This window comes from Epinephelus lanceolatus, chromosome 20 (genome assembly GCF_041903045.1).
Source record: "Epinephelus lanceolatus isolate andai-2023 chromosome 20, ASM4190304v1, whole genome shotgun sequence".
Lineage (NCBI taxonomy): Eukaryota > Metazoa > Chordata > Actinopteri > Perciformes > Serranidae > Epinephelus > Epinephelus lanceolatus.
Window position 1 is genome coordinate 22,920,462 of NC_135753.1, and position 15,690 is coordinate 22,936,151.

Sequence of the window (15,690 nt, forward strand, 5' to 3'; positions counted from 1 at the left end):
AGAGAGATGAGACTTCAGGTAGTAGTAATGACTCTGAGAGAGAGGGGCATCTATCACCGTGTAGATTCCATTAATCATGTCATGGGATGTCAGAGAGCAGCGGAGAGGTTAGATGTTGCTCTCCCAAGGGTACAGTGAAAAAATATCAGTAAAGCTATGCATCAAGGACCTGCACTGAAAATCGTTTTATAGAATTCCCCACTTCAACTTGCATGTTGTTAGCAAATGTCAAATCTCACACATACCTGACTTAACAGATAGCTTTGAGGTTAAAAAGCCTCCTCACCTGGCAGCTGCAAAAACGTGTATGCAAACATTCTTAAATGATAAAGATTATCTTTTTTTAACTATCTGAGGTTCCAGACAGAGAGTGCAAGCAAAGAGAGCTCTGTTGCCGTAGATTTGACACAGTTTTTAGCTCTGCTGTGATGGCAAAGACAAAGATATGACCTCTTAGTGCCCCATTTGAACACACAGACACGCAGGTTACTTTGGGACCAGGACCTGTTGACACATGCCACTTGTTTGCTCTATCATTTGTTTTTGAACGCTGTGTGACTATCTGTTAGGATCTTAAACAAGCTTTTTAGAACCCAAACTATGTTCACAACAGAGGAGGAGGCATTAGCTGGTGAGTTATAGTCTTTATATAGCACGGACTTTAATTGGTTGGCTGGAGGGTTTTTATATAAAATTCTTTATAAACAGAAGATATGATGCTGTGGGTATATGAGAGATAACTGCAATGAGCTTTGCAGTCCAGCAACTTTCAAAATTAAAGCTGGGGTAGACAGTATATCTTTGCCTTTATTATGCAAAAATCCCATTTTAAACTTTGAACATATTGTAATTCAATTGGACTGAGATAACTTCTGCACCTCCCTGTAACTCTGTTTTCAGGCTTTAGAAAATCTAGGCTGTGACAGGAGACTTTGGCTAATCACAATCCTATTGGCTGTTCCACAAATGTAGTTGCACATGCATGTCCCTTTGATGTAGGCCTGATTCAATGGCAGAGAAATCCTGCAGACAAAGTTGCTGTTACAGCATTGGCAATAACTGCCCACACTGCAATTACAACCCAAAAAAGGTAGATGGCCTTATCAAAAAGAAAGTCTAAAAGAGAGTCATGAAATACGTGTCAAAATCAAAGTGTCTCAGAGATGGAGAAAAAAATGTTGCTAATAATTTAGCCTTCTGCTAACTGAAGCCAAAGGCTCACAGCTGTTCGCATTTATGTAGATAAGTTTAGTGAGAGCCTCGAATCGAAGTGTGTCCTCTGCCTCAACACGGTTTCACTCCAAAGTCATCAAAATCTGATGCTTGGGCAGTGACTTGTGGCGTCAGACACTGACAAAAGTAGCTGTCCTTTAACGTTGACATGATACGTGGCCAGTCACGGGTAAATTTTAGGGCGCTCAGTGGCATCAGGGAGAAACGCGGCAGGACAAGAACGAAAGTTAAGGTGGCAAAAGTCCAAGTGGGGTGGGTGGGAGAGTGGTGTTCGTGTCCTGTAAAATTCTAAAGCCAAACCTTGTTCTTTTTTTTCATAAACCTAACCCCATGTTTTTCTTGCCTAAACCCAACCATGTGTGTTTGTTGTTGAAGGGAAAAAAACATCAATTCGCACTGTTGTACTGACGTAGTGCTTTTATGTTGAAAGAGACTGTATGTAATTAAATTTCCTTTGAAAACAGCGGTGTATCTTGAAAGAAGACAAAACATATAAAAGGGCAGAATATGACACAGCATCCCAGAACGTCAACAACCAGTGCAGCCAAGATACTTTACATGTCGTATCTGGACATGGAAAGTCCATTACTAAAGGTTGAGATGTGACATGGTCAGAGTGAGAATGTGTTGTCTGCCTCACTCCCCTCACTCTCCCGGGAGGAGAGCGGGCAGCAGCGCTGGAAATGGACCCCAAGCCAGCAACCTGAATTCAGCCAGCACAAACCCCAACGTCAGGAAGCTGGACAGCCCCAACTCCCCACCACCCAAACTTTCTGTTGCTGCTGTTACACAGGTTAGATCTGGCACTGCCACCGGCCACCAGCCTACTGTGACACCTGGCACTGGAGGGTCTGCACTAGCCTAATTTGAGCTGCTACAGCCTCCAACCAAAGGTCCCTCTCCCCAACTACTGCTCTCCTCCTGCGGAAGCAGTCCATAGTGGCGGGAAACGAGTTGGAGAGAATGTGGTGTGGCTAGCTAGCTAATTCTTGTCTCATTTGTGCTCTGATAAACATAAATAAATAAATTGCATGCAACTGTAAAATGAAACAAAATTGGCTAAATCAATGTATGGGAAACACTGGGTTACTGTAAAGTGCAGGTGCAAATACCCATGGTCATCTGGTGGGAGGGGCTTATGACAGGAAGGAGAGAGAGGGAAGCTGTAAAAGGAGGGTATATTTTCATATTCTGCCATTTTTTATTAACCATCTCCAGATCTCTGTCGACCCCAGCTTTAAATGTGCCAAATGATGCTGTGACAACTACAAAACATCAGAAAATCATGAAAATGTCCGTCACCATATTCTAGAGCCCAAGGTGACGTCATCTAATGAAGCTCTGGCTAAAGTTCAGTTGGGAAGACAATATATTTCATGCTCAGGCTGTTTCTTTCTAACCCTGCCATTCACTCTTTGCTCACATGCTTACTCACTATCTCTAGATTGTGTGGGTAGGTCAACTAAGTCATCATCTGATTCACAATCAACCAATAGCACAGGAACACACCCTCTCTGCCAGACTATCATCTTACTGCTCCTAAATATGGTTGTTTCTCCTGTGCGTCCTCCACCTCCTCATCACCTCCTTGTCTTTATGGATTCATCAGCCTCATCCACCTCAGCAGCCATCAGCCTCAAAGTCATCAGCCACCGCCACCACCAGTGTCCAGACTCCATGGGGAATGACCTTGCTGCAACTCAGATGTCCCTCTATCACAAAATATCTCCCTCTGGTGGCGGTGGCTGATGACTTTGAGGCTGATGGCTGCTGAGGTGGATGAGCAGCAGCAGCCATCAGCCTCAAAGTCATCAGCCACCGCCACCACCAGTGTCCAGACTCCATGGGGAATGACCTTGCTGCAACTCAGATGTCCCTCTATCACAAAATATCTCCCTCTGGTGTCCAAGTGCCAAAGACTTCTGTTAAATCTTAATCAGCACGAATCATCTGTTAATCTGTACACTCATATTCTGTATTAAATATTATCTTTACTTTGTTCTTCTGTCTCCTGATTAAAATGTTTTATCTTGTCTGCCAAGAGTTTAATATCCAAAAATATTTACAAAAATGTAAGACAAGGAAAAGCAGCAAATACTCACATCAGAAAAGCCAGAACCCAAAAATATGAACTATTGTTATACAAATATTGATTAAAGCCACTTTCATTTTGGCTTGTACACTGGTATTAAACAGCAAACACATTCAGTTGAAAGGGAATGAACTGGTCTTTGTTCAGACGTAAGCTCTCTCTTTTCCTCTCATGCTGACCCAAATATATTTAGGGCATTTTGGATTTGAGGCGTTGGCAAAGTTATAATTTGGCAGACAGGCTACATTCTCTGATCCCTGCTGATAGAGTCAACTGGCACAATATCAAGTCAGATGAAACAGTAACACAACCTGGCTTTTCTTTACTGGGGACCGACCCTCACCTAATTTACTCTGATAGAAAATCTTACATTAATAATACTGTATGACATAAAGTATGAGTATGAGCACAAATGTTCTCATTACACACTATAAGAAAGATCTATTGTTTGAGGCATTATAAAACAATTCAGCATTTCTGCACCAGCAGAGTACTGTACTCGTCGTCTGGTACTGTACAGTCCTGGTTAAGAGGAGCTACAGAGTGAAACGATAAACCACTTGTGGGCAGGCCCCAGTACGGCTCTTATTAAAGACCTCATTGTTGACTGTTTGTTCCAGGTCATTTTGTTTCACTACACTTGAAAGGGATGGTATAAACCCTGCAAGAAGAGGGAGACCCGGCCTCCGTTTGAGCGTGAATACAACCCCTTCACTTGAATAAGGGGATGGCTCTGTGTTTCTAGGTCACTGTGTGTCCCTGAAATGCACACCTCACTGTCCACAGAAAGGGAGGGAAGAACGCAAACAGAGCCCAACATTTGGCAACTTCACATTTGTATTTAATAGGGAGCTCAGGGATACACTCCCTGAAATTAAACACAGTGAACAACTTCCCTGGCTCTGTCTCTCCATGCCCTCCTGATTAGTACAGGGTCCCTGCTATAGATTTGAAATCAATTTAGTAACAATTAAGGCATTAAGGGATTTGATGTAATGGAATACTACATGATGATTTTGTTGGCATATAATAGGTAAATGAAATTTTTGACCAAGGACTACTATAAAATTTTTTTATAACATACTATACTATGATATTGTTTGACATACTATACTATGATATTTTTTGACATGTTCTACTATGATATTTTTTGACATACTATACTATGATAATTTTTTTGACATGCTGTACTATGATATTTTTTGACATACTATACTATGACATTTTTTTTGACATACTATACTATGATATTTTTTTGACATACTATAGCATAATTTTTTTGGACATACTATACTATGATGATTTTTTTTGACATACTATACTATGAATTTTTTTGTCATACTATACTATGATATTTTTGACATACTATACTATGATATTTTTTGACATGCTATACTATGATGATTTTTTTTTACATACAATACTATAACTTTTTTTGACATACTATACTATGATGATTTTTTTGACATACTATACTATGACTTTTTTTTGACATACTATACTTTGAGTTTTTTTTACATACTATACGATGATTTTTATGACATGCTATACTATGATTTTTTTTTACATACTCTACTATAATATTTTTTGACATACTATACTATGATGATTTTTTGACATACTATACTATGATTGTTTTTTTACATACTGTACTATGCTGATTTTGTTGGACATAGTATACTATGATATTTTTTGACATACTATACTATGGGTTTTTTTTTTAAATACTATACTATGAAATTTGTTGACATACTATACTATGACATATTTTTGACATAGTATACTATGATTTTTTTTTACATACTATACTATGATATTTTTTGATATACTACACTATGAATTTTTTTGACAAACTATACTATTATAGTTTTTGACATACTATACTATGATATGTTTTTACATACTATACTATGATTTTTTTTGACATACTCTACTATAACATTTTTTGACATACTATACTATAATGATTTTTTTGACATACTATACTATGATATTTTTTGACATACTATATTATGATGATTTTTTTGACATACTATCCTATGATAATTTTTTTACCTACTATACTATGATATTTTTTTTTGACATACTATACTATGATTTTTTTGGACATACTATACTATGATATTTTTTGACATACTATACTATGATTTTTTTTGACATACTATAATATGGTAGTTTTTGACATACTATGGTAGTTTTTGACATACTCTAATGTTTTATTTTTTTGACATACTAGACTATGATATTTTTTGACATACTATGCTATGATGATTATTTTGACATACTATACTTTGATATGTTTTGATATACTATACTATGACATTTTTTGACATACTATACTATGGGGTTGTTTCTTTTTGAAATACTATACTATGATATCTTTTGACATACTATACGATGATATTTTTGAAATATTATACTATGATATTTTTTGACATACTATACTATGACTTTTTTTTTTACATACTATACTATGATATTTTTTGACATACTGTACTATGATGATTTTTTTTGACATACTATACTATTATTTTTTTTACATACTATACTATGGTAGTTTTTGACATACCATACTTTGATATTTTTTTTTACATACTATACTATGACATTTTTTGATATACTATACTATGGTTTCTTTTTTTTTTAAATACTGTAGTATGAAATTTTTTGACATACTATACTATGATCTTTTTTTTTTGATATACTATACTATGATATTTTTTGATATACTACACTATGATATTTTTTGATATACTACACTATGATTTTTTTGACATACTATACTATGGTAGTTTTTGACATACTATACTATGACATTATTTTGACATACTATACTATGATTGTTTTTTAAACACTATACTATGATTTTTTTTTATAAATACGATACTATGATTTTTTTCTTGACATACTATACTATGACATTTTTTTGGCATACTATACTATGATATTTTTTGATATACTATACTATGACATTTTTTGACATACTATACTATGATATTTTTTGATATACTATACTATGACTTTTTTTTGACATACTATACTATTATTTTTTTGACATACTATACTATGGTAGTTTTTGACATACCATACTTTGATATTTTTTTACATACTATACTATGACATTTTTTGATATACTATACTATGGTTTCTTTTTTTTAAAAAAATACTATAGTATGAAATTTTTTGACATACTATACTATGATCTTTTTTTTTTGATATACTATACTATGATATTTTTTGATATACTACACTATGATTTTTTTGACATACTATACTATGGTAGTTTTTGACATACTATACTATGATGTTTTTGAATACTATACTGTGATTTTTTTGACATACTATACTGCTATGATTTATTTTGACATACTATATTATGACATTTTTGACATACTATACTATGATTTTTTACATACTCTACTATAATATTTTTGACATACTATACTATGATATTTTTTGACATACTATACTTTGATATTTTTTGACATATTTTACTATGCTGATTTTTTGACATGCTATGCTATGATTCCTTTTAACATACTATAATATGATGATTTTTTGACATACTACACTATGATAATTGTTTTTGACATACTATACTATGATGATTTTTTGAGATACTATACTATGATGATTTTTTTGACATACTATACTATGATGATTTTTGACATACTATACTATGATTTTTTTTGACATACTATACTATGATGATTTTTTAACATACTATACTATGACATTTTTTGACATACTATGCTATGATGATTTTTGACATATTATACTATGATTTTTTTGGTCATACTATACTCTGATTTTTGGTCATACTATACTCTGATTTTTTTTTTGACATACTATACCATGATGATTTTTTTGACATTCTATGCTATGACATTTTTGATATATTATACTGACATTTTTTTGACATGCTATACTATGACAAATTTTTTGAAATTCTATACTATGACATTTTTTTAACGTTCTATGCTATGATATTTTTGACATTCTTTGCTATGATATATTCTTGACATACTATACTATGACGATTTCTTGACATATATGATATGTTTTGACATATTTCAATATTACACGTTTTATTACATATTATGCAATGAATTTTTATATGTACTATACTATGATGATTTTTCTGACAAAGTTTTTTTTTGACAAAATATACTATATTTTTTATATACTATACTATGGTGGTTGTTTGACACGCTATTCTATGATATTTTTTAACATACTATATTGTGATATTTTGTGACATACTGTACTATGATGTTTTTTGACAAACTATATTATTAAGATTTTTCTCACAAATTTTATTTCTTTTAACAAATTATACTACATGTTTGACATGCTATACTATGACAATTTTTTAACAAACAATATTTTTTGACATATTACAGTATTAATTTTTTGACATGCTATTCTATGATATATTTTAACATACTATACTGATTTTTTTACATAACTAAACTATGACAATTTTTCTGACAAATTTTTTTTGACAGTATTTCATGATATGGTTTGATATTGTATTCTTTAATGTTGTTTTATTACATATTATACTATGACTTTTTTTCAGTGTTTGTACTATGAAATGTCTTTTTGGAATACCTTATATTGACAGTTTTTTTTTACAACATAGTATACTGTGACATTTTTCTCAATTTTTTTATGGTACATCATACTACGATATTTTTTTGTAATACTGTACCATAATAGTTTTTAATGTCATACTATACTATGAATTTTTTATTGTAGCAATGCTATGACAATAATTTAATTTTTTTTTTTTTTTATTGCATACCACACAATGACAATTTTTTGACATTTTATAACAGACGACACTAAAATGCTTTTATTGCAATATTATACTATGACATTTTTCTGAAAATGTTAGGGCATACAATACTACGTCATTTTTAATGGAATACGTGATGACATTTTTATGCCGTAGTATACTGTGACAGTTTTTATTACATACTACACCATCGCATTTCGCGGTTGCAGTACCATATTATGACATTTTTATGACATTTTTTTCATGGTATGCTATATTACCACAATGTGTTAAATGTGTCTTATGGCATACTATACAACTACATACTGTACTATGGCGTTTTTTATGGCATACTTTACTATGACATTTCTTGTCATTATTATGTCTTATGCAATACTGATCCTACTTTTTCTAATAAATCTTACATTGGGTTATATTCACTCATTCGGTCAATTTATTCTCTTGTGCTTCATTTCCACCCGGTACATCTAAATTATGCTACAATATTCACAAATTATTAGACGCTCCCTTACTAAAAGTTATTAAATTAAACTTCAGGATGTTTGTGCGATATATCAGTTGAACAAAATGGCTTCAGGCTCATGTCTGAGGCTGTGCTTGCTGCAGCTGTTGCATCTGGCTTCATACCTTGTGCCAATTATCATCAGTAATACACAGATGGCAACAGGTCTGCTTTAGTTATTCACACTGTGACAACAGGGATACAAGTTGTTTCATGAAACATAGTTTAAATAACAGGGCCACTCATTGTGCTAACTGAATTATCACACATTGCAAACAAGCACTAACGATGACTCCAGCTACTACATTGTCAGATAATAACTAAGTCCCCACTTCTCTCTAAACAAAAAGACTGTGACTGCTGTCTTTGTCAAATACAATGAACAAGACTATTCAGAGACATGAGCTGCCCTCCATACGGCAACAAAACAATGCATTATGTGGGAAAGTACCACATTCTGGGGTCTGGAGGCACAGTTTTCTATCTGTTTTGTAGATATGGAATGCAGATAATGTTTCATGTAATCTTTTAGGCATTCTCATTACTGCGCTGGTCAATATGTGCTGTATGTGCCCAATGGAGGGGGAAGCTCCCTTTATTAGCCTTCTAGAAGCTAGACAACAAAAATCATGACTCATTAAAGGGAAAAAGCTCTTAACAAAAGGCGTAACAATAACAAAAATAAATTTATTTTAATTTCAGGAAGACGTTTAACAAGGCACAATAATGGTTTTGCTAAACTATTTAATATGTACATAGATATTCCACTTAAACAGCAATGTTTGAAACACTGTTGTAATGAGATCAAAGCTTGACAGCTTCTGCAACATATCCATGATACAGCAAGAAATATGGCAGTATTACATAACAGCCATTACAAGCCATTAGAGGGGTTAAATAAATATCTTTCATGCAGATGTTGAGTGGGAAACTACTGACAGCTGTGAGTCAGAATAGAAAATATTTAGCCTAATATTCATCATCAGCATTTATTGTTGGAGCAAACGCTGCAATTTACCACAGTAAATACCACATGTAATCACTAATAGAGAGGAGCTCAGGTCAGGAATCCCAAAACGTGAAGACCAGCCATGTTAAGCTGGAAACTAATACCACTGAGGACAAACAAGCAGTCAGAACAAGCCACTGAAACGAAAATGGCGCCTTTAATGTTTTGTTTAGTTCATCGGTCGTTGGCACGGACTCGAGGGTTTTGATCCTTGACCAGTGTGACTGGGAAGATGTTGATTGTCAGGATGGCGGTTTTTTGGGTTTCTTCATTTTCTTGAGCTTTTCTTGTCTCACTGTCTCACCCTCCAAGGAGGACAGCTCGGATATCCTGTGGATGAAGGAACGCGAGGCTCCGACCACGGGATCCGGATAGGACTGGTCTTTGTATAGAGAGGTGAGCAAGACAGAGGGAAAGAGACACAGAGAGATGAATGGAAAGAAGGGAAGATGAAAAATTAGAACGAAATCTATATAAAACAATATATTCACTGAAAAAAAGTACAATATGAGGGGCACTTTCAAGATGTTGAGTTACAGGGTTATATCAGTTAGTCTGGCTGTGGCTCAGCGGTAGAGCTAGACGTCCACTGATCGGAAAATTGGCGGTTCGATAACCAGCTCCTCCAGCCTGTATGCCAAAGTATCCTTGGGCAAGATACCGAACACAATGGCTGTTATATTGGTGTGTGAGTGCAAGTGAATGGTTACTGAGTAGCAGATGACACCACATATGGTAGCCTCGACCACCAGTGTGTGACTGGGTGAATGTGACATGTGGTGTTAAAGCGCTTTGAGTGATCGTAAGACTAGAAAAGCGCTACACAAGGCCATTCACCTGGATTTAGTGCTTCGTAAAAATATAATTGGTGTTTTTCAGTATACTGGAGTAAATCAAAATATAAAAGTAAAATAAAAGAGAACAGTGCTTAGACTTTAACACGGGAATAAACACTCCATCTGACAACAGTAAACATGTCTCTCCATGTGACCCCTTGTCCCACTTTGTCGTGACCCACAAACAACAAGGCATCCTGGAACTGACAATAATGAGGCGTGGGATCCGTGCCTTTTGTTTGAAGAAGGAAAATCCATAAAACTGACATGTTTGCTGCCAATAAATCAACACCATGTGCAGGTTGAAGGTTGCATTCCCCTCGGTACGCAGTCAGGGGCGTTCTGACCTGACGTATCAAGACCACACCAAACACTTCCCAGAAAGCATCAAAACAACTCACTCTTTTGATTGTCTTTAACAGTCAGTAGGTTGGAGGTTGGATAATTCACCTTGGGCCTGCGGAGGAGAGGGAAAGCAGGGGAGGCAAAGGTGTGAGAAACAATTGAGGAAAGTATTGATTGGCTTGGTCTGATTTAGTTTATAAGGGCAAAAATACCTGCTGAGCTTGCAGCTCTCGACTGAGAACGTGTTTCTGCCATTGAGGACTAAAGAGGAGGGGAAGAGGATGGCTGGAGATGTGTTCACTTCATATCTCTCAGGGTAGCTGCAAGACAGAATTGAGGAGATTATGAACATATGAAATGAAGGGCTGCACATATGGCTACATGAATCCTTTGTATTTGGTTTTGGATTAGTTGAGAATAAGTTAAATTTCATTTATATTTTGCTTTAAGAAAACCTACTTCATTCATTTGAAAAACCAAGTTTGGACAGTGGTCAAAATTCCGTTTACTGTGAGTAGTTAAGTAAGTAGAAGACGAACTGATCTCCAAAAGGCATGAAGTTAAACATGACACATTTCGTCAATATTTCAAGCAAGAAAACTTTTACAATTTCAAAGAAACAAAAAAGGAAAAGGGCCTGAAGCAAACGTTTGGGCACCCTGCATGGTCAGTAATTTGTAGCACCCCCTTTGACAAGTATCACAGCCTCTAAATGAGTAATGTATCCAGCTAAGAGTCGTTCAGTTCTTGTTTGGAGGATTTTCTCCCATTCTTCCTGCAAAAGGCTTCTAGCTCTGTGAGATTCTTCGGCTATTTTCATGCACTGCTCTTTAGAGGTCTATCCACAGATTTGTAATGATGTTTAGGTCGGGGGACTGTGAGGGCTTCGGCAAAACCTTTAGCTTGCTCCTCTTGAGGTAAACCATTGTGGATCTCAAGGTGTGTTTAGGATCATTGTCCTGTTGTAGAAGCCATCCTCTCTTCATTTTCAGTTTTTTTACTGATGATGTGATGTTTGCCTCCAGAATTTGCAGGAATTTAACTGAATCCATTTTCCCTCTACCTGTGAAACGTTCCCTGTGCCACTGGCTGCAGCACAAGCCCAAAGCATGATCGACCCACCCTGGTATTTAACAGTTGGACAGGTGTTCCTTTTTTCTCCAAACATACCTTTGCTCATTGTGTCCAAAAAGTTGTATTTTAACATCAAAAAAGCAAAAAGCATCAGGCTTGTTCAGATGTTCCTTTGCAAACTTATGATGCTGAATTTTGTGGTGAGGACACAGGAAAGGGTTTCTTCTTGTGACTCTTCCGTGACGGTCATACTTGTCTGATAAAACTTCCTGCAGGTCTTTTGCATTTAAACGGAGGTTCTGATTTGCCTTTCTAACAATTCTACGAGCAGCTCTCTCAGAATGACCTCAACTTGACCTCCACAGTTCCTGCTAACTGCCATTTCTTAATTACATTACGAACTGAGGAAACAGCTACCTGAAAACACTTTGCTATCTTCTTATAGCCTTCTCCTGCTTTGTGGGCATCAGTTATTTTAGTTTTCAGAGTGCTAGGCAGCTGTTTAGAGGAGCTGCTGATTGTTGGGACAAGGTTTCAGGAGTCAGAATATTTATAAAGCTTCACCTGGCCTTTCCAAACAATGACTGTGAACAAGCTAGAGCCCTACCAAGCTAAATATGAACTGATAGCCTGTTAAAAGCTGTTAAAAGTTGTCTGAGAGCTCAAATGTCTTGGTGTGCCCAAACTTTTGCATGACGCCGCTTTCCTTTTTTTCCACTCTAAAATGATACAAAACAAAAATAATGTAGGAATCTTGCTTAAAATGTTGAAATGTTCCATCTTTAACTTCATGTCTCTTGGAGGTTAGATCATTTTCTCCTCACTTGACTATTCACAGTAAATGAAATTTTGACCAGGGGTGCAAAAAACTGTTGCACGCCTCTGTATGTTCTCCCAAATTATATTAAGGTTGTTACATACTGTATGAAAGGGAAGGCAACGTGCCATAAAACTAAACTGTTCCCACAAACGGAGGACTAATAGTAATAAATGATTATGATCTCATCATTTTGCAAACTAATAGCAATTCAATTTTAGCTTTAATCATTTGCCCCGCGTCACTAGAATATTAAACATGAAAAAGAACCAGCTTAAAACCTTGTCTGTTTGTGACAGACAAATTATGCGTGTCAAAATATTAATTGTATCTGGCTGCTTTTTTTCGTCAGCTGATGTTCTTGTAATTCTGATAACTCAGTATAATTACTGCAATCTGTGCAGTTGTCTCCAGAAATACCCTGTGAAGAGGCAGAGCTTCAACTACTGCACTGAATGACATTAATCCAGTGGTTACCTCAGGTTGAAAGGCCGCCTTGCGTGGCTGTGGGAAAGCTCCTTGGAGAGGCTGAAGGGATGCAGGTTGCCAGGTCTGTGCACATGGTAGTCTCTTGGCAGCGGGGGAATCACAGTTCTGGTCCTCTCTAACCTTGCACCTAAACAAAGATCAGATACACGCCTTCAGAACTGACATCTGATCTGAAGACAATAATTTTCTAAAGGTCTATTTAAAGACTTTTAAAACAAATATGGGAAATTTCTTTCTTTCATAAATACTGTTAATCCCCATTATAAAATAATACTGAAGTATCAAAGTTACACTTGCACTCACTGAAATGAGACCTGAGTTCATTATATATGATGAGAGCTCCATCTGCTGGCTGTTAGGTTACAATCCAGGAACAAGACTCAAATTCAGTGTATTGAGTCAAAGTGATCAATACATGACTGGGATATCTTATTTTATTGTATACTCTCAACTGTAATAATGACAGGGCAGCTCCTGTTCTACAACTCTTACATTGTTTATCAAAAAGAAAGTGTCTCCCACAGATGTCCCTCTCCGGGTCGCTGTTCTCTGTTTCCAGTCTGTCATCTTTGGCTAAGTTCGGTGACCTGCACACAGATTGAGAGAGTGAGAAACAACATACCAGCACAGACGAATTTTAAAAAGTTGAATACCATTCAGGATAATGACACATGCATGGATATCTTATCAAGTTTGATACCCACTGATCCCTCGGGTCAGATTATTTGTCAGATAGCCAACATAAAGTCTGAGAAACATGTCAGTCATTTATGTTGCATGCTGCATGTGTGATTTATGTAGATAGTAGTCATTATTTGCATATTTGTATGCACAGCATATAGGGGAGACCAGGGTTGGTTGTCACAGTGTTACAGCCACACTGGAGGGTGCTGTGACACTGTTGTTGAGATACTGATATCAAACAGTTGGCCTGACATCCTGCTCATTTTGCACTGGTCGTTTTGTGGATCAAACACAAAACACTGAGGTGAGGCGATATTTTGTAAATTTTATGGGTCAGAGAAATTTTGCACGTTGGTGTTGTTTTTGTATTAAAAGCTTGTAATCGTTTAAAAGTCAAACACATTAAAATGTCAAAGGTAATAGCTTTGATATGAGTCAGCTTTTAGCTAGCTAAAATGTTTGTCAAGACGTGTTAAATCTAGGCAACATGGGCTATTTGTGATTTTAACATATGCTCCTGGTCATACTGTGATGGAGATTAATCTGTTCCAATCTCACTGTTTGATTTAATGTTATATTTATAATGAATTATTACAAAACAACAGCTTTAATAAAGGCTAGATTTTTTTTTTTAGAAAGTGTGACAACCAACCCCGGTCTCCCCTACATATCATTCACACTGCACAGCTGTATTGCTCATGATACATAGTTGAAAATAAGTTTTCTTTTTTAAATACAGTGATTTATTTTTCTGGGGCACATTGTAGGCCTACTTACATGAGTAAATGTACTTTCTCACACTCCAGCACTGCATCACTCTGGTGGTGCTGGCTGCACATAATGTAACCAGCGGATGTGCTGTGCGTAATTGTGGCTTGACGGTGCGTAAAATCACTCCAGTTAGAGACTGCAGATGGATCAGATAGCCTACCTGCCGCCTTCAGTCAGCAGTGTGAAGGAAAGGCCTTTAGAAGCTTATTAGTACCAAGGCACCAGGGAAGTAATGGTATCTAAATGCTGAAAAGAGCCTGCCCCAGCGCCTCCGAGCTATTACTGCGATAACTACCAAACACACGCACTTTCCTCACATGACGTCATCTGATTTTCATACACTGTAGGCCTGCTGTTTTATATTATACCCATGTGTATTATAGTTTTTGCATAGCAGAGGTCATTGTGACTCTAAAGAAACACCATGACAACGAGTAAACAATTTGTTGTGTCAAAATGAACACGTCTTACCCTGCAACTATGAAGCCGCTCACCAAGGTTTGCCATTCCCTGGACTCTACAACAGAGAACAGCGGTGACATCCCGTTAAGCTAGCAGCATCTTGATGCATGTACAGATCCATGGAGCACGCGTACTCACTGCTCAGGGGCTGCAGCACAGGCAGTTTCCTCCGTGTGTGACCATTTTGTCTGACAGCTGCTTGTCCTCCACCTGCTCTCATCCCGTAGCTCCTGTAGGTCGGATGTGTAGCCGCATCAGGGCCGCGCTGCTGGCTGCAATTTGAGCTTCTCTCTGATACTAAAGCCCTTGCGGTGGGTAGCGATGCATTAACCTGGTAAGTCATCATGTTGGAGCTGCCATACAGTGACGTGTTTAACATATAAGCCGGCTATAGAGCAGAAGCACGACACATGGCCGCTATAACGGTCGGTTCATACGAGCTAAACATCCCCGAGCTGTAATGCTAGGCTGCAGATCACTGTGCTCAATGTAACCGAGTCACTGCGTCACCATGGAAACAGGCTGCATGAAGACCGTCACACATAGTAGGGTGAAATCAGGTAAGGTGGGACACT

General features: G+C 36.6%; 1 protein-coding gene across 1 annotated transcript; it reads right to left on the reverse strand.

Annotated features, from left to right (window-relative positions):
• Positions 1-9,295: 9,295 nt before the first annotated feature.
• c20h8orf89 (chromosome 20 C8orf89 homolog) lies at positions 9,296-15,596 on the reverse strand. Its single transcript, XM_033638586.2, has 7 exons — positions 15,254-15,596; positions 15,125-15,170; positions 13,691-13,785; positions 13,187-13,325; positions 11,031-11,138; positions 10,875-10,930; positions 9,296-10,019 (listed from the first exon to the last, which is right to left on the reverse strand). The coding sequence occupies exons 1-7, from the start codon at positions 15,492-15,494 to the stop codon at positions 9,880-9,882; spliced, it is 825 nt and encodes a 274-aa protein (XP_033494477.1). The 5' UTR covers positions 15,495-15,596; the 3' UTR covers positions 9,296-9,879.
• Between the last annotated feature and the right edge of the window lie 94 nt (positions 15,597-15,690).